General features: G+C 29.8%; 2 protein-coding genes across 4 annotated transcripts in view; one reads left to right on the forward strand and one right to left on the reverse strand.

The window, feature by feature from the left end:
• The window catches only part of msl-3 (male-specific lethal 3), a 52,200-nt gene extending 44,667 nt beyond the window's left edge, over nt 1-7,533 (reverse strand). Inside the window, exons 1-2 of one of the 3 annotated variants that reach the window (XM_075370150.1) lie at nt 7,190-7,533; nt 5,056-5,124 (exon numbers count right to left, since the gene is read on the reverse strand). In XM_075370150.1, coding sequence (XP_075226265.1) covers nt 5,056-5,124; nt 7,190-7,291 — 171 coding nt within the window. In that variant the 5' untranslated portion in view covers nt 7,292-7,533. The remainder of the gene's footprint in view (nt 1-5,055; nt 5,125-7,189) is intronic. The other 2 variants (XM_075370148.1, XM_075370149.1) reach the window with 2 other exon arrangements.
• A 168-nt stretch (nt 7,534-7,701) lies between these two features.
• The window catches only part of Nup54 (nuclear pore complex protein Nup54), a 69,319-nt gene continuing 55,943 nt past the window's right edge, over nt 7,702-21,077 (forward strand). The window contains exons 1-3 of the mRNA XM_075370191.1: nt 7,702-8,098; nt 8,522-8,677; nt 15,883-16,080. Of these exons, the coding sequence (XP_075226306.1) occupies nt 8,002-8,098; nt 8,522-8,677; nt 15,883-16,080 (451 nt within the window). The 5' untranslated portion in view covers nt 7,702-8,001. The remainder of the gene's footprint in view (nt 8,099-8,521; nt 8,678-15,882; nt 16,081-21,077) is intronic.

A 21,077-nucleotide genomic window follows, 5' to 3' on the forward strand; every position in this document is an offset into this window, starting at 1 on the left:
TGGTATCTACTTCTTTTTTGGTAACATGTTGAAAAACTTATTACCAGATAAACTTAATCATTAAATACTATATTTATTTGATTACCCTCCCACCCAACAATAAATCCCGCACCTCAATTTTCCAGACCGAAAATCTAAAAAAAAAATTGAGTTTATACCAGTATTTTAAAGTGCAACAGATATGATAAAAAACTACGAAAATATTCAGAAAGTAAAGCATTTAATTCGTTCATTTAAATTACAATATTAATATTACATTAATAATTAATTATCGTAAGTACTAGTTAGTTCAGAATCAGTAGGCCAGTAAAACGAAAAGAAAGTACCATGTTGAAAAGGATCATTTCAATACACTTTTTAATATGGGATTTTATTTTTAATTATTCACCGTCACTGTCAATGTCTGTAGAAGAGTTACCAGTAGTCTCCACGTTGCTCTGCCAAAGAGGAGACTTACTACCATCAACGTATTGATCGACTTGACTACCATCAAGTTCATTAAATATTCCGCATTTTTTAAAACTTTTTCTTACTAATTCTGTGGAAATACCTTCTCAAGCATCTTTTATCCAAACACAAATCTGGTTAAAATCTGGGCGTTTGATTCTTCCTGTAGGCGTGAGAAAGAAATTTTCATCAGCCATCCGTTTACTGTACAGTTGTTTTAATGCAGATATCTAGTGGTTGCAATAGAGATGTCAATCTGCCTGGAATTATTACTTGATCTGTCATACCCTTTTTTAAAATGTCTTTCACTTTATCAGTCATATGCCCCCGATAACTATCCATTACTAGCATACTGGTATTTTTTTTTATTAAGTAAATCTCCTGATCGCTTTTACCATACACAGCTGATCCAATCTAAAATTAAGGTTTCGACCATCCAACCTGATTTCCTGTGCGCTGATAATAACTCCATTTACCTGTACGGTAGGAAGAGTTTTTCTGTTAAAAACAATGTACGGAGGTAATTTTGATCCATCAGAAGTAATGCAAAGCATAACATTACACCTTTGTTTTTATTACCACCAGTGTGAATCGTAACACTTTTTTCACCTTTTTTGTCAAATGGCATTTCAAAATATATGGGGGTTTGATCAGCGTTTCCTATTTGAGAAGCCTTTACCTTTTTTAAGATTTATTATGTATTTGTGAAAATGTAATCTTTTTTGTTCATAAGCGTCTGGAAGTCGTTGAGAAATGGTCGTCTTTTGTCTTATTGACAAATCATTTCGTGCAAAAAATCGTGTTACCCATCCACGGCTTCCTTTAAAATCAACTTTATTCAATGATTTAGCGATTTCACAAGCATATGATTGACGTAACAACTTTTTTCCATAACAAAGTAATACAGTTTTTTTTCTACGTCTGTGTATTTTGGTTTTAAGCCACAAAAAGCCCTTTCATTACTAGTGCCTTTCACCATTAGTTGTTTCTTCTTACGCCAGTCTCGAATGCAGCTTTCATCTACGTAAAATTTTCTTCCTGCCGCCCGATTTCCATTTTTTTTTAGCCTCTTCTATAACGCGCAGTTTTTCACTTACTGTAAAAGATCGTAGACGCTGTCCTTTTGTACTCATTTTAATGTCGTAATTAAAATAATTCACCGTATTAAACTTTACATGATAAACTAAACAGATAAAATGCACATAACCGTCCACATATACAAACAGTACAACGAATATGGCGAATAGACAAGATGACGATGGGTAACTGAAGTGTCATTAGAACCGGATGCAGCCTATACAGAATGAATCGGTTTTATAAAAATACTGTAACTTCGTTCCTATCGATAATATGAACAGGATGTTATTAATTAAGGATGTACTCTGTATAAGCGGCACCCGCTATTGATAAACAAAAGCCTAATGTAACTATATTTATGTGATTGAATTTAGGTACTTCTAAGAAAACATTTACATAAATTACCCTGGCTAAAGGCTATGTTTCAAGTAAGCATATGTATAATGCATTGTTTACTGGTTTATTCAATGCTGGAGAAAATTAGAACCCATATTTTTAACATGAACAGGCGATTTCAAACCTGATTTTTTAGGTCAGTAAAAAAAAAAACATTTTTAATCATAACTTCAATACCAGTGAACCAACTTTAATTTTATTTCTACCAAATTACTTGTCATTCAAAGGGCCTTCCAATGACATGTCACAAGCTACATCATCTCATTTTAAAAAAATAAGTTTTTAACCCTTGAAAATTTAGAAAACACTTAAGAGTGAAATTTTGAGTCAGTAATTTAAAAAATAATTTTCACAGTTTTAATCCACAGATTATGATTATTTCAAATGTTTTAAGAAGTAATATCATGTAATTTTATAGTTATTTTTGTTGACTGATTTAAAAAAAAAGTACTACCCCCAAATGGTTTGTCACACCTACCAGGCAAAGGGGTGGACGGATTATAATTCTCTTTTCACCTAAATTCATTAGTTTTTTAACGTTGTCAATTAATGAATGAATGAATTAAATTTTTACTGTTGCCATTTAAGATTTTTGAGTTGGGTTAGGTGTAGTGTTGAGGGTGGGTTTCACCCCTTTAAAAATAATTTTAAAAAGGTTTCCCCAAGAATGGTGTAATGCCTGCAAACAAAAATATGATGGGACTGACAGCTGTTGAATAATAAATGCGGTAACTTTTCAAATTATCACCTGGTATAGTTATTTACAGACAGAAAAATATGCTGAAACCGACAGAAACCATTTCTACACAAGATTACAAAACTCTAGTAAAAACCCCTTTAGAAGGCTGAAAATATTTCATTTAAAGACCAACACTTAACAATATGATGTTATATTTTGTTAATAAAAGGAAGAAAACCTTTTATTCTGTTAATAAAAGAAAGAGAGAACTGGGAGTCCCTGGACCTCTCCTGTTCTCAACTGGATCAGAACAATTATATCATATGAAAAATTAATAAATAAGTAGTTGTGTTTATAAAGTAAGATTGATTTTGAAATAAAAACAGAACTTAAAGAGATGAACAAACTTTATTACTTGCATATATAAACTACATTTATACACTATTTTTTGTAGCATTTTCACTAGTTTCTTCATCAAGAAATTATGACTTAAACCTCAAAGGAATACCATTTTTCAATTCATCATCATTATCATACCTTGGCGATTCAAGTTACCGTTTAAGGCAAGGAAAAAAAAACTAATTGGTGGATATTAAATCAGAGCTATATGGAGAAGAGAAGATTTTCCATTTAAATTTTTCTAATCACATCACTACCTGCTTTGCCATTTTGTCAAGGATCACCAAGCAAAAACAAAATTCCACGGGATACAATCTATCATCTTTTATAGCTCTTCTGAGATTATTTAACGTTTTGAATTTATATCGGCACTCACAGTAGTTCTGTGAACACTAAATTCAAGAAGCAAGAGAGCTTTTTGGTTGCAAAAAACAGCAGCCATAAGTTTCTTTACTAAACATTTTTATTTGAACTTCTTTGGTCTGGAAGATGATGAATGCAATCATCGCGTCAACTGTCGCTATTTCTCAATGTTCAAATACGAAATCCAGCTTTCATCTCCGGTAATAATGCGACCAAATAATTAATCACCTACATTTCTGTAATGTCACAAAAATTCAGGTGCAAGAAATTTTTTCTTGTGCGTGTCTGTTAATATTTTTTATAAACAAATTTTTAAGCCAACACTTCATAAATCAATGATCAAGAACATCAAAGACAATTGTGACACAGTGAAGCACTGGTTCTCAAATTTTTTCAATCAAATCATCTGTTACCACATACAACCAGCCACTACTTTTTCATTATGAATGTTCATTCACCCTTCTCGAAATAAATGGCATCAGTGTCTTACTTTAGCATCACACTAAATATTCAGCCATTAAATATCACAAATATGGTTGTGAATTTCAGCTGCAGAATTATTTTTTGGGTACGTACGAATTAGTTCGTCAACCGTAACCATAATGACCACGTAACTTTGAAAATACTTCAAAGTTATGGGATCATTAACATATTTTACATATTAAAAATATTATCATTATTCCTTTTAATTATAGATATAAATTAACCAAACTTAACCTATGCTTGCTAACCTCGACTAATTAACAGTAATGTTTTGATTATTTAAATAATAAATAATTGCAGTAATTAGTAATTACTGAATTTATTATACAAGGTTAGGGAGTGAAGCAACCATAGGTTTGGTTAAATTATACCGATAAAATAAACGGTTATAAAAATGGTAATATAATGGTTTTATCAGGTAATATTAACAATAGCCCAAAAGTTTGGAATTTATTGGTTGACGAGCTAATACATAAGTACCATTTTTTGCCGTCATAAATGAGATTCCTTCTCATAATTCACACCTGGATGGATCACGAATTGTAGCACTCATATAAATGGATGAGTATAAACATCTAATAAGATGACTATCAATTGTTGTAACTACTGCTGATTGAAATAACAGAGATAAGCAAGCACCACCTATTGACATGGCTTATAAAGGCAGCTAATTCAAAACAGACCTTACTTTAAAAACAAGCCTCATAAATATCTGACAAATTACAAAACATCTTGCTGCCATCTTTACTAAGATGGTATAAGTAGAGTATCTAGGAATAAAAGTAGATAGCTAAAAACACTGACAATAATTTTACTCTAAAAAACAACCACACATATAGCCGAATGCCAAATAAGCTCAGTCTATCTCACAAAACAGTAATTGTGATTTTTAAAAAGAGGACTCATATACAATACAAACATATAAAAAATTATACCACAGCTGAAATTAAAATGAATACAATTCTTGTAATTTTAAATTACTACATTCTATAAACTAAAATTAAACCCCCTTAAATCCATGGCTACATGGATGTCTGTTCCTTGTTGTACCCTTATACTTGCAATGTGTACACACTACCACCTTAGCTAAAATATAAAAAACTAAAGAAAAACTGGATAATATATAAGTAATATGTTTATAAAATATAAACACAGAAAGTTTAATTAGTAAAGTAACAAGTCTACAAGTTATAAATAATAAAACTACATACCTGAAAATGAATGAGGAACTCTAAAAACTTTTTGCCGTTTTCATCTTTATTCACATTAATTTCTAGAACCTGCATAAAAATTAAAAATAATTACTTAAGAAAAATAAGACAACAAAAATGTAACAATTAAATAATGGGAAACAACATAGCATTTTTTTAAAAGCACTGTGTGAGTCTTTCAAGCAATATAACAGTTAACAGGATTGTTTCTGTCTGTTCACCATCAGTATTTATTTCTTACTAAGAATGGTAAGTGGGTCTATTATCAGCACTGTAAGAAATGTAGGTACTTTATATATTGTCTAATTGACCTTTGTATTTTCCAGATAAGAGCTTTCTATAATATTTTTAATTCTTATCTGTTACTATTGTAATATCATATTATTTCATTCTCAGTATTTAACAGTAATGATATATATATATATATCATAAAATTTCTATTTACTTTTACTATGTATTTTTCTATAAAATCAGGTAGTTTCTTGACCAAGTTGCAAATAGATCAACACATATTTTGTGTGACATTAAAAGAACAAAATTTCTTTCAATTTACAGATGTTAGAAATTGTAACAGATAATTAAACAAATAAGATGCAGCTGTTTTTTAGCTTGATGGTTAATCATATATCAAATTTTGTTAGATCCAAACACAGGTGCATTACATAACAAATAGAAAAAAATGCAAAATGCTGCATTTACTTCTTCTGCCATCTAGGATTGTTAGGAAATTTATAAAATGACAATCAATGAAAAGGTATAGTTGGGATGTACTATATGTAATGTTTAATTTGGAAGTCAGGAGTTCCAGCGTTCAAGTCCTAGTTATTTTCTGTTCAAGACAGTTATTTTTACATGGATTTGAATACTAGATTGTGGATACCAGTGTTCTTTGGTGGTTGGGTTTTAATTAACCACACATCTCAGGAACGGTCGAACTGAGACTGTACAAGATGACACTTCATTTACACTTATACATATCATCCTCATAATCCTCTGATGTATTATCTGAAAGGTAATTACCAGAGTCTAAACAAAAAAAAAAAAGAAAGAGAGATGTAATGTTTAATAATTACCAAACTCTGTTTTTGTTACACTTGAAACAGTATTAGTCTTCAGTATACGTATGCAAATTTACTAAAATACCTTGTAAATGTTAAGGTGAATTAGATGTGTCAAATAAAAATACACTTTTAACACACAATAAAAAGTATACAAACTCATACAAAAATCTGACTATATAACCATCTAACAATAATAATCAGTAAATGTTATAAAATACAAAATTCATATACTGCTGTATAAATATCGGGAATTATTCACTAAAAAACAGCTTTTAGAGATGTCTAACACATACAGGAAATAAGCTACAAAGTTCTACCCAACATGATACACTACCATAAATATGAACACAAACACAAAATAATTTTAAAGCAGTGAAACTTCTACAACAGAATTTATGAATAAGAACTATCTATCAGAAAGTAGTTTACAAATAAAAGGAAAGATAAAATATATGTTACAGGCAAGATAAGAAGCAGACTGTAAAGAAAACAGGTATCAACCAACAAAACTCTAAAGTTGACACAGTAAAACAAGAAACAAAGCACAAAAAACTAAGCATAAGGTTCAAGGAAGCACACCTTGTTCGTTACAAAAAAACGTACATTTTAACAACATATTCTTGTTAACGTTACTACACGTTTTAACGTATATTACATGCTATACACATAACTGAACTAGAAAAGACAATTTAGTTCGTTCCATATCTGCTATTAAAGCTCATTTCAAACACTTGAGCAGCAATATGTGGTTTTAAAAAATTAGTTTTGTAAAAACGTACATGAATGTAAGAACAATTTGGAAGAACGTAGAGGAACACTTCATGAAACATAATAATACGAAGTAAGGAAAAATACTAAATACAAATGAAATAATCAGTGATTAGCGAAACAAAAATAATCCTGACGAAGAGTACAGAGGACAACAGAAATATCCTGTTATTGTTAAAAGATAATGAAAAAACTAAATTCCCGTAAATAAATCTCATATAAATTTCAAGGAACGATTTAGCTGAAAGTCAACAAAAAAAAGGGAATATGTATAAATGTTAAGATGCCATTATTATTACTAATACCTTTGAATCGTACAACACTTTGGTTTTCGCAGGATCAGGTTCATAACACAATACTAATTCTCCTTCAGTGAATTTGCTTTTAATACCTCGAGTCGAAACCATCCTCCATACCAAATAATGTTAAAACGCAACATGAACAAATTTTCCTCACACCTTTTCCCACAAAAACATCAAATACTAAAAACTGTTTCACCATAAGCCACCCGTAGCATCACACCTGACAAACAGTGTTGTAAACAAACGGCTTTATTATTACTGAGTGATATCTTCAATATCGTCGTTGCAGAAGCAATATTCTTAATGATAATAGTTTAGAAATTATGCATTTTTTTAAAAATAATTATATTTCAAACGCTCTTTAATACTTTTTTTGTCAATATTATGAAAATTTCTTTATTCAGCTTCGATTTCATCAACTATACTGGAAAAAATTAAACGACTGATACAAACGATACCTACCGATAACAATAACGAACTAAGAAAGGGAGTCCTGATCAGAAGTATTGGAGTTAAATTTATTTTATGTAGTCCATTTTTTCTGCCTGTAGTAAACGCTGTTACCAGTCAGAATTTAATTATCTTTTTCTTTGTGTTTCCGTAAACACAGTCTACCAGTTTCATCTTTTACTTCGTACATACGTGCTTACTATAGTCAGCTGTGCAATAGAAGTAAATCTGTAGTAGCCGCGAAAGTCACGATGAAATGCGTGGTGCAATGAATGGCAGCGTGTACTTGTTTAGGTTATGTTGACAAATTACATCAATAACCATATCAGACGATTTTTTAGACTTTTATTGGGGTTTTTTTCAAAATGGTATTTAGTTTAGGTAACACGCCTTCATTTGGAAGTACAACTACTACTGCTTCTTTTGGTTTTGGTACTGCCACTTCAACCCCAGCAACTAGAGGTAATTAATACGTATCACATGAACATTGATATTTTTTCATTACGGAATATTATATTGTATGTAAACTGTACATTTAAGAGTATTATTTCTTGCTTCATTGTAAGTAGACAGGTAATTTGTTACTGATGATTTTTTATTATCAGACTAATTTGAGTTAAAGCATGTAATTAAATGAAAACAGGTCAATTTTGAATTTCATTTAAGTTGTTTTTAATGTCATATTTTATTTTCTAACGCATTATAATATCAGAATTTGTTTAATTTAATTCTTTTGAATCGCTATTTTCTTTTACACTTTTGAATGATTTATATAAATGACGGGTTAAACATGTCATTTCATTTTAAATAGACGACTGTAAATTAAATCTATGCTATATCTTGTTTCCTGTGTGTTTTTCTACTCTGTTGTTAATTTAATTACAGCTACTGGTTTTGGCACTACTGGAGGGTTTACATTTGGTGCACCTAATCAGACAGCTAGTACAGGCATACCATCATTTGGCTTGGGTTCTACAACTACTACTGCTAGTACAGGTTTTGGATTCCCTTCTGCTACTGCTACTACAGCTCCATCTTTTGGTTGGTAGTTATACTTGGAAGTTCATTTACTAGAACTAATATTATTTTTATCATTTACCTCATCTTCATAACATGTTGTGCCAATGTTCTTTTGTTATGTCAGGGAAAACAGGATTTTTATGAGATAAAAAAGTTAATCCATATTCCTAACGATTCTAAGAGATATTTTCGTATCTGTAATTGGTTAAATCATTTTAGAGCTGTAATTGAATAAGTCAAGGAAGCCAAAGGGGTAATGTATAAAGGAGTCAGATAAAGATGTAGTCCATACCATATCTTTCTTATTTGATTTCTAAAATAAAAGTTTGAAAGTGTTAATTTCAGTCTGGTGAAAAAAAAATGTAGTAATAACAATAAAAATGAATTTTTTCCTCGCATCTCAAACAGTGACCAACAGAAAAAAACTAGTTTCAACTGTGTTTATGGTGAAATATTCATTTCAAAATAAAAAGTATTTAGAAAACTAATGATAATAGTCAGTCATTCATTACACCTTAAGTCACCTGACTTCACATAAACTATATACTTATAGAAGTGAATTAACATTTCATCGGACACATTCTTTGAGTGAAGACATCATTTAGAATTATAAAATACTAACCACACTGATTAACATACGTCAAGGAAAAAACTGCTCAAATCTAGAAAGGATAAAATGTCGCCTTCAAATAAATCATTACATGCAGAACACAGACAAATGATGTACATTGGCTAAAGAGGATACATAACTACCAAGTACAAAAAAAATAACTAGCGTTATACTAAATGAAAACATAATTCAAATCCAATGTTATTCAACAGCATTCAAAATACATGTCTCCCTAATTAAAAATAAAACCCTACCAATAACATCAGGTGACACCGAAGTAAGAGTAGTAGAAGTCACTGAAAATGATTGTAAAGGTAATTGAAAAATATTTTGAAATAATTTTTCATAAAACTTGGTTTGATAGTCGTTTTAAAATCTTATAGTTGTAAAAACAAATGACAATGTTATTTTGACTGAAACCAAAATGAGTCAGAAGTAACAAGTTGTATGAATTCACTGTTTTGGGAAGAGAAATTCAATTTAAGAGTTAAAGGTAATTGATGTTAGGTAAAAAGGATAATAAAAGTTAAATATTGTAATTGAAGGATACACAGTTTACTGGAAGTTGAAAATTTTTGTTAATGAGTTAATAAAATAACAGATGGGATAAAGGAGGTAGATATAAACATTGTAGGTTTTTATATAAAAATAAAATAAAATAAATTTTTTTTATTCAGTGCTACAATCTTCCTTAATCAAAGACAAGAAAAGGAAAGATCGTCATCAGATTTACAAAAACAAGATCATCAAAGTTAAAAAAATAATAAATAAATAAAAGTTAATCTTTAAGTAAGAAAAAAAAATAAAAATATACCTTAAAATAAAAACCATAATGTTAACTGATGATTATTCTGGTCTAATGAATTTAAATTTTAATTATAATAAGAACAAAATGTTAACTACTGTAAAGCACAACAATTCTTCCCTTAAGAAGAATTAAATCAAATTTTTCATTTATTTAATTTTGAAATTTAATGTTTAAAAAAACTAAATCAGTGTCTTCCCTTTTTTCTTTAAATTTTACTAATGTAAAAAAATTAACTTCAAGAAAAATAAAAAATCTTAACTTAAAAAAAAATATGTATATATATATATATGTAAGTTAACAATTTAAGAACTTAACTAATTTAAAGAATTAACTTAAAAGATAACACTTTAACCAAAAGCAGATAAGTTAAACTTGATTAATTAGCATATTAACAAAAACAGATGTTCATAATAATGAGCAAAAACACAGAATGTAACAACTGCAAAGCAGAAACACTTATGAGTTTTAGAATTAAATCTAGATATCTTCTCTAAAAACCGTACATCAATTTACAATATTATAAGAAGAGGCTGTAATATCATTTAGAATTATATTACTAGAGAAGTTAACGCACATCTTTCTTATTTCTAAGTACCAACATTTACAAAGTATATGAAGCATATCCTGATTTCATTATTGCAAACTTGACAGATTTTTTGACTATCAGATTTGTTAATTATACCGTGAGATCTGGATAGTAAGATAGATAGAAGAGTATGTAATGGAAGGCCTTTGGAATCTGCCTTTAAAAGAGAATTTTGAAAATTGGATACATTAGTAGAAAATGGAATGAAAAAATTAAACATTCAACACGGTATTCTTTCCTTTTTTTAACACAAAGTACTGACTGTACTTCCTAACACCAGATAATTTTACTTAAAACTTTTTTTTTTTTTTTAATATATATACATTTTATTGTTTGCAAATTTATGGAAACTGTTTTGAAATTGTAACAAATCTTTATATTTTATTTACATGAATTTACTTAGTAATTCTGTTAGTTTGAAATTTGTCCATGTTTATATTTTATCATCTCTTCACTCTTTTTAACCTAGATCGAACTAATTTTATACATTCTTTAAATCTTTCATCCCAAAAACAGTATACAGCTTGCACTGAAAGTTAACAGTGTAATCTGTATATCTCTTCTTTATTGTACAGCTATGTTTTCTCACTTCTCTGTTCCATGTGGCCAAAAAATTCTCAGTAGTGTTGAGATGGAGCAAGTTTGCAGTCAATCCAATCCAACAAACTGATATTGTCAATCATAAATATATTTTTTTAGCATTTCCAAAGAATGGCAGGGCCTTTCTAGTAAAACCATTTTTTTTTTTTGCTTTCCACAAAAGATAGAACTCTATTTTTTTAAATCACCATTTAGGTTTTATTCATAAATTCTTTTGATTATAAATAAAATAATGAGATTCTCAACAGGTGATCATGCCCGTAAGTTATTTTTATTGGATTTTTCACAAACTGAATGAAGAAACAGATTCTCCAAATTCCTGTTAAACAAATGCAGAGGTTTTTGTAGAGGTTACAATGAAATGTATTTCATTAGAAAAAATCACTTCCACCATTTTTCAAAAGTTCAATTTACATATTTTTAGCACAATCATTTTTTCTTTGCATTTTCCATTAGGAGCTTTGTTTTTTTAATGTCATGATTTCTAACCTAAGTTACTTGTTCAAGTGATTTTCATTGTTCATCCTGACCTTTGTAGGGGAAGACACCACCTGGCTTGTAATGGCCCAGTCGCCACACCACCCCCTCCTTTCCTAGCCTTGATGGGCTGTACCAGAGTTGTCTTTTTGGCTCTCTAAACCTGATAACACAACATAGTTGTCAGTTTGGCCTCATGACAGGATGCCACCGATGTAAATGCCTCGACAAACGTTTTCATCAGTGACCCATCATAGAGTTAAATCATGAAATTTCAACCTTGAAGGCATTTCCCTTTGTAGATTCTGATTTGATAAACTTTAAAATGATAACCTAGCCGACAAAACTATCTAAAATTTTAAATCTATAACTTCACACTAGGTTATGAAAGACATATAACAGTTAGCACAGCTGCTTACAAATTAATCAACAAAGATGGCCTTTCATGAACCGAGATCTTATATAGTGCAACATTTTCATTAATTTTCACACTGTAATCTAATAGTTTGTATCAATTAATCTAACTGATCTAATCTAAACAATATCTCCGTAACCTAATATTTACAATATTACTTAAACAAACATTTCAAAGTCAATTAAGATTTTTAAATAAATTATATATATATAATTTATATATATAATTTAATTTTATTAAATTATTTATATATATAATTTATTGCATATGGTGAACATATCAAATTTTTTATAATACTACATTTATATGAAAATAACATTTAAATAAGAAAAAAGTTAGTAAATTGAAGGACTGAAGTAACTGCACTATAGCTGTAAAAAAAATAAAGCTTCTGGAGGGTAAATTCATATTTATCAGAACTGGAAAATGATAATGAAAAAAAGAAATGTATTAATAAGTTGGAAGGATTCTCTACAAGTTATAAAATACTGTTTATTTAGTTAGAACAAAAGGAGGTAATGAACAATGTTTCAACCGGTGATGGGAAACACATTCCGTGTAAACCAACATGACTATTGTCAGTTCCATTACGTATATTGAATTAACTCTGCTGATGAGGTGGATAAGATAGGAATTTGTGGAAGGATTTTATAAAAACCAATGAATTGGTCATTAGAGAATTGTTTAAAATTAATATCCAGTTGGCATTTTTAAATGAAAGTTAGATGCTACACAAAATGATCATAGATGATCTGATTAATTGATACTTGTCACTCCTGAAACTTTCATAGAAATCCGATGCCAGGTTTACTTGAAAATGTGTGAAGTGTTTCTTTTTTTTACTTTCTAAATACAGATAGTAAATAAGAATAATAATACACTAAACTAAGTAATACAACTAAAAAGAGTCGTAATACAATAAAAGGTTATAAAAATATAAATTTTAAAACAATTAGTACAGAAGATAGAAATATCTTTAAATTGATCAAAAAAGTAGAATATATATAATATTACAGCATAATTGAAACAAGAATTGAGAATTATAAACATTCCTGTTAAGTATTCATCAGCTGAGTAAAATTGTCTTTTTATTAAAGTATGGAATCTTGAATTTAGAATTACTTTTCCACGGAATGATGCAATATTTTTGTCCATTAATTTCATAATCATTTAATATGAACTTAATTTAAATGCTTGAAGTCTTTGAGTTAAAGAAACGTTTCTATGATTGCAACGTTTATCTAACTTTGAAAAAAAAAAAATTCTCTTTTGCTTGAAAATAGATTTTAAATTATATAGGAAGGTAAAGTTAAAATTAAAATAAATTTTTAGACACTTTTTAAAGGAAGACTGTTTTTCATACCAGTCATTAACTTAATAATTTTTTAAAAATTTTTCTTGCCATAGCATTATTTCTTCCCACTCCACTCCTATAATTTTTTAGTATATGAGATCAAAGAAAAGAAATATGGGTAATAAACTATTTTCCTGGTTTCAAAATCAATGTCATCTGAAATAATCCTCATTTGAAAATAAACTTTATTAAATCATAACTACATACACTAAAATAACAACCCAGAAATTTTGAGTCAACAGCACGGTTTTAATAATTCTCTAATGATTTTTTGGTGAAAAAGTTAAAATTTACATTTTTAATCTTTTCAGAATTTAACAAAAGAGTATTTTCCCAAACCTTTTCATATTTAACGCTGCATTGTTTTTATTCATAAGAACCTCTTTTTAGAAGATGACTGTCTTGGTATCATCAGTGTACAGCATCAAATTGCATTTAACATTACTTGAGCAAAATGGAACGGTGGAATCCCAGCTGTTTTCAGTTGTTACAAAGAAAAGTTATACAATCCCTCCCTTGAAATTATAGTATTCATGCTACAATTAAAAAGTAATGTGAAAAAAATAATTGCTCCTTTCTGTGAAAAACTACTGCACCTGATTTTAATGTTTTAGGCTGCGTAACTTTTCTGATATTTGAAGGAGAAATGAGGGTAGATCAATAATTACCCGTCTTCGAAGACAGGTGGCATTGTTGAGGAAAGTTGGCATTACTACAGTACTGTCAAATGACACCATAAAAGTTTTCAGGTTGATTCATAGGTTAGTTTTTATTTAACAGACATTTGTATTAAACATATTTGGTGTTTTATGATATAGTGAAAAAAGAACAATGTCGATCCATAATTTGCTTTTTATTTAGTATGGAAAAACATGCAAAGAAATAAAAGCAAAGTTGGATTCTGTTTATAGGGATTTCTCACCATCTATGACAACTGAGATATTGGTTTAATAAATTTAAATGTAGCCATACATCAATTTTTTGATGAATGGCCAGGTCACCCAGCAGGCGTGGTTACTGAGGAAATCGTTAAAAAGATCCATGACATGATTCTTGCTGATTGCCAAACGAAAGTGCGCAAAGTACCAGACGCCGTATGTGTCGTACAGAATGGCAATAAACATTTTACACGATAAGGTAAGAAAGAGAAAGCTGTTGGCTCAATGGATGCTTCGATTGCACACTTCATACAAGTGAATATGGCTGTCAACTTAAGCAGTGTTTGGTCTTCTTTTAAGTGAAATCCACAGGAGTTTTTATATCAAGTCAGCACTGTTGATGAAACCTGGATCCATTACTATATGCCAGAGACCAAAAGTCAATCAAAGCAGTGGGGTTTTCCAGTCGACTCTGCTCCAAAGAAGGCTAATATGTTTCATGAGCCAGAAAGGTCATGGCTACAATTTTTAGGGATGTGAAGAGAATAATCTTCATAGACTTTCTGGAAAATGGAAGCACAATCACAGAGCAGTATTACAGTGAATTATTGAACTGATTCAACGAGAAAGTGAAACAGACACAACCTCACTTGGCAAAGAAAACCGTACTGTTTCATCAGGACTACGCACCAGCTCACTCATCCAGAATCATTACAGCCAAATTGCATGAATTGTGCTATGAATTTCTGATGCATCCACTGTACTCACTCGACCTGGCTCTCTGCAACTTCTTTCTGTTCCAAACATGAAAACGTGGTTCATGGAAAAAATTTCGGCCCAAACAAAGAGGTCATTGTCGAGACAGAAGCCTATTTTGAAGAGTTTGACAAATTGTATTTTTTGAGGGTTTAAAAAAATGGCAGGGATGTTGGGAAAGGTCAATCTCCTTAAAGGAGATTGTTGAAAAATAAAAAAAAAGATTTTATGAAAAAACTTGCATTTTCATTCCTAACACAGGTACTTATTGATCCACCCCCGTATAGGTGACTTCTTCAATCTGTTCGCTAAGGCCGTATAACGAACAGTATTACCTTCAGTGAAAGCAGCATTGACTAGTGCCAATTGTATCTCTGATACTTTACATTTTTTGTAGAAATAAGAAAGATTTGTACAGACAGCTACAAATTAACGTGTATTGATCAAATATTCTATAAAACTATGCATGTCATCCTTGACCAAATACTGCAACATCAAGCTTATAGATTATTATAATATAGTGTTTTTTTCTTCCTTATTTTTCTAATTTCAATTACAGTTTTAAAACTGTATTTTATTTTTTATCCCTTTTAGTCTTGGATGGATTTTGGGAATTTGATAGAAGGTCGATAGGTAGAAGGAATTTAAATTCAGTATCATAAATGTAGCATGTGTTTTTAAAATTGAAAGTCTGTTTACTTTGCTTTAGTTAATTAAACATTTATGGTATTTGTTATTCCAGGTGGATTTGGTGGTTTTGGCACAACAAATACTGCTACAACAAGTTCAACTGGGTTTGGAGGATTTGGCAGTTTTGGTACTACCACGAGTACAGCCGCACCAACTTTTGGTTTTGGTTCTCAACCGTCATCTTTAGGTACTGGTACAACACCTTCTTTATTCTCTGGTTTTGGACAGACACAACCTTCTACAAGCACAGGTATGTTAATGTTACTCAAATTAACAGATTCATCCTTACAGTTGTGAAATTAATTGTAATATACAGGCGATAGTTATATAGTATTTTAAGTGGAATTACTTTAATGATTTTTAACTTTAAAAAAAAAAATAAAAATGCCAGTGGTGTAGAGTGAAATTGCCCCATAATACTAAAGTGATTTATTTTACAAGGCTTTAGCTGTTTACATTTATCCTTCACACTTATCTAGCTTGCATGACACTCTGTGATACATAACAGGAACCAAAAAATATTTATATTTTGTTTAAACATCACTTAATTTGTTGTTTCTTCTTCCTTTTTTTTCATTAATCACCTTGTGAAATGATCTGTCTGTGTTATGTGCACACGATATTATGTCGTCTCCATATGGAAATTGTAAAACACAAGTATCCTTCTGTTACTAGAAAAACAAGTAAGCATAAATATTACTTCAAAAATATTCTCAGATTGTTTTTTATACCAATAGTAATTGCAGTACTATTTTTTAATTTGTAAAAGCTTGCAAAAAAGAAATTTGCAGGCTTTATTGTACAATGATGACTAAGGGCAAATGCATTTTCTAACTACTGATGCTTATTTTTCCATTTTATTTTCTGTTAAAAAGTTATGGCAGATTTTTAAATGATGCAAGTTTTACTTCATCTGAAGGAGAACAAAATCATAATTTGGCCAGCTCCTTTTCTTAAATATTTGTCATATTTAATATACAAGATAAAATAAATGTTATGTATGAGAGTTTTTCGTAAAGAAATTGAGTTGCTTTGATTTACATGATAAGCTGACGTATTTTCTTGAAAATAGTTTCCCTGGCAATCTTAGTCTAATTTCCTGAATTTTTTTTCAGTGTTTTCTGAAATTGTGATGGTATAATATTCACAGGTCTCATAAAATTATTATTTTTTTTTAAATGCCATTACTCTCAAAATTTATGTTAATTTTTTTTAACCAAGAAATTTTATATACAGAATGTATCACAAACTTTTACAACCTATTCTACTCATGAAAATAATGGAAAAAGTTCATGTAATCATTTGTCCTAAAATGCTTCGTTTGTGAGTTACAGCTAGCAAAAGATTAACTCTAATTCAGCTACCCCAATGAATTGAGGACATACTGAAATTTTTAGGGCATTAATTAAGGGAGCACAATTAGTGATTCTTATGTTTTTTAACCTGAAAAATCAAATAAAATAGGTCCTGGTACTGTATCTCCAGCATTTTTTTTTTTTTTTTAGAAATCTGGAATAAATCAATAAATTGGGTAAAAAACCCTGTTATTTATGTTTGATACAATAACTTTGTTAAATGGTTAATAAATACATAAAACTTTTAAACAAAACTTGTAGAGATTTTATTCTGAACAAAATGATGTAAGATATGTTGAATAAAACAAAGAAAGGTTAGAAAAGTTTAAATCTTATTTAGAAATGGTACACTAGACCAAAGTGTTCAAGGTTAAGCCCACCATTTTCAACACATTTCTTGGCACGCTTCTGTACTGCTTTTGTTGCTCTTTTTAATTCCTCATGCCTGCCCTTAATTTGCTCAGCCATATCCATAATGTGGCCAGTTATTATCTCACAAGAATGTATTTTTGTTTTGTATTCAATATTTTTCATCGAACCTCACATGCAAAAATCTAAAGGTGTTAGATCAGACGATCTTGGTAACCGGGAATGTGGACCTCCATTACCAATCCATTTCTGCGAAAATGGTGATATAACTGAGTGGAAACAATACAAGAGCAGTGGAGAAGTGCGCCATCTTGCTGGAAGTATTCTTTGTATTTCAGTGCTAGAGGAACATCTTAAAGCAGCTGCAGCAATTCTTTTTGTAGAAAGTACAAGTATTTGCACTTTAGCATTTAAGTGGTGGTAATATGAAAGGTCCAATCAGCTAATTGGACTGTAATACATTGACGCTAAATCGGTGATTTACTTCTGCCCAGGTATGCTCATTACATAAGTTGTTGATGCCATCTTGAATGAAATTCAGATGGCATCATCTGAATTTGGTAAACAAAACATACTTGTAGAGTTGTCGATTTGTAGAACTCCAAGTGAAAGATGTCTCCTGGGTATAGATGTTGAACTGGCTGTTTATGATAAGGATAATACTTATTTTGTTTAAGTATCCTCCAAACCATTGAACGCAAATCTCCGATCCCCTTAGAAAGACGTCGTGTACTGATGGCTGGACTGTGCTGAACTACATCGATAATAATTTCATCAATAACAGTGTCATGTTGGACAGATTGTTTTTAGCTGCTAAGAATACTAGGTAGTAGACCTGTTACATGAAAAATATGAAAAGTTGCGCTTACTGTTTTGGGATCTGGAATCCTGCGATTTGGAAAATACACCATATCAGCGTACTCCTCCATTGTAAAAAGTACCGCATTACTTCAACGGGCAAACCTATCATGGTCAAACTAAAATTCACAGAAAAATTTCACTAATGACAGCACAGTTCACAGTACCCGATGTACTTTAATGTTACGTAATGTACTTAATGTACCTTGCAGAATGTTTTAAACACTAATACAGTATTGCACACTATTGATCAACTGTTAGTTTATTGCCAACTTTGAAATAATAATTTATTGTATTTCCATCATAAATAAAAAAATTATTATGTAATTATTAAGTAATTTTTATTTTACAGTTGTGTAATTTCCAGTCTTTTTTTAAATTTTTTAACAGCAAATTTGGTGTTCGTAAATTTTTTAGATCATCAAAAAAAGAATTTTGTTTTTGTTTATGTTCAATAAGTACTTTTCTGGTAAATGCAGTAATGTACTATTTCTAAATAAAATTTGAATTTTTCTAACTTTTTTTTTATTTTAATCAACTTATTATACACCATTTTGTTCAAAATTAAATTTTCTACAAGTTTTTTTTAAAAGTCTTATTTGATTATTACCTATTTAACTAAAACAGCGTTTTCTTACTCCAATTTATTGGTTTTCACCTCAAATTTTTCAAAAACTACTGGAGATATGGTTCTGGGAGCTACTTTATTTGAACCATATAAGATGTCACTAATTCTACCCCTTAAGTAATGTTCTGTATGACCTCATTTCACTGTGGTAGCGGAAAGCTGAGGGAAATTTTTCACTAGCTGTAACTCAAAGAAGCATTTTAAGACTTATGTTTATAAGAAACTTTTTTCATCATTTTCCCAAGTAGAATAGGTTGTGAACATCGCAGGAGAACTTTGTTATATACTCTGTATACTAAGTCAAAAGTAGAAACGGAACAATCATGATATGCTATATTTACTCATTTATAAGAAATGTTGTGTGCATTCAGGTACACAGTAATGATTAATATACAAATCTTAATAAAGAAGTGTCTGCTTTTATATTTAAACTAAACCTGAGGAAAGTGTGCTTGAGAAAGTTTGAAAACGGTTATCAAGATATGATAAACGTTAATCAGATAATACAAGCTCAGAAACAGTAATGGAATGAATACTTCCTAAAAGTTCAACAGACATTGTTTTCGATGTAGATGTAGGTGGATGTGACTTCGTAACAAGTGATGAGTTAACATTTTTGAGTGGTTGCATTCTTGGTAAAATTTCCAGGTAAGACATCGTTTGCTGAATTATATTTTTCACATAGATTTCTGTTTGTTATTTCAAAAGTATGTAATTTCATAAAAAAACTATACTAACAAATTTGATACATTAATCATTTGATATTTATTAAAAAAAATCATGGTAACCTGTTGTAATTAAACTTGTTACATTTTTGTCCATGTTTATAATTAGAATAATTGAAAAATATGAACAGTAATGTCAATTGAACCAAATTTTATGAAAAATGTTTTAATGTCTTAACATTTTCAGTTGTTTCAACATAAGGATCACATCATATTACACTTGGATATTATAAAATATACAAATGCACAACAGTATAGTAAATTACCACTTCACTGATCTCCATAATCAGTGATGCTACTGCTCATGGAAGCATCTTGATCTTCTATCTAAAGGCTGAAATTTAGGGTTTGAATCTTAGTTGTGTACAGCAGCATTTTTCATATGCTAAAACATGTCCATCTCTTATTCCCATAGCACAAACTTTGAGCGTAATAATAATAAAAAATGGACAGAATTCAAATGTAGCATACCTTTTGAGCACAACTCTTTAAAAAAACAAAATATAAAACCACTACAATAAATTAAAGATTAAAACAGAAATATCTTCCTCAAAACTCTCTCATCTCTAAGGCCATCATATATCAGCACCTCCATTATGTATCATTATTTCTTATTGATGTCATTCTCAATTTTCCCCTTCAGTCTTCTTATTCCTGCCTAATTGAATGCTTCCACAACATTTGTCAAATTACTGCACAAAATTCCACTCAGTTTTTTAATGCAATTTTCATTCCTGGAACACAGGACCTTTCCATTCTAAATAAATGATTTATCCTTTTTAGACATCATAAATAATATATCCGATTTGGAGTCACTACTAATTAAATAAATTTGGAGTCAGGTACTAATCTATTTCTTTAAACAAAGCAATATTTTCCTTTTTACTTAAGTTTTGTATGAAAATGTCTGTGTATATTGTATATATTAATTAATTATTTAATTCAAATAATTGAACATGAAACCCGTGAATTCAAAATCATATATAAAAAAAAAACTTAATATATGTAGATTAACAAAATTATCATTCATATGTTTAAAATAGCTCTTGACATGTTATTGATCGTACTTAATCTAGTATTATAAATGTGTAGCCAGCTTGAGGGTTCATTGCATACTAAATATTAAATCTAACCTAGTCAGAAATGATTCAATATTTTGTATTTTTAACAGATTCTAAATATGAATAGTTTTGATCAGTAAGATTGCTAATTTTATAGGCAGCATATCTGAGAAAGATTCTACTTGGTTTTTCCTATTACTTTTAAGTGCAAGTCAGTAAAAGATTGCTAGAAAACAGTGCCATAAATTAGT

This window comes from Lycorma delicatula, chromosome 7 (assembly GCF_047948215.1).
Source record: "Lycorma delicatula isolate Av1 chromosome 7, ASM4794821v1, whole genome shotgun sequence".
In the NCBI taxonomy this organism is placed as follows: Eukaryota; Metazoa; Arthropoda; class Insecta; order Hemiptera; family Fulgoridae; genus Lycorma; species Lycorma delicatula.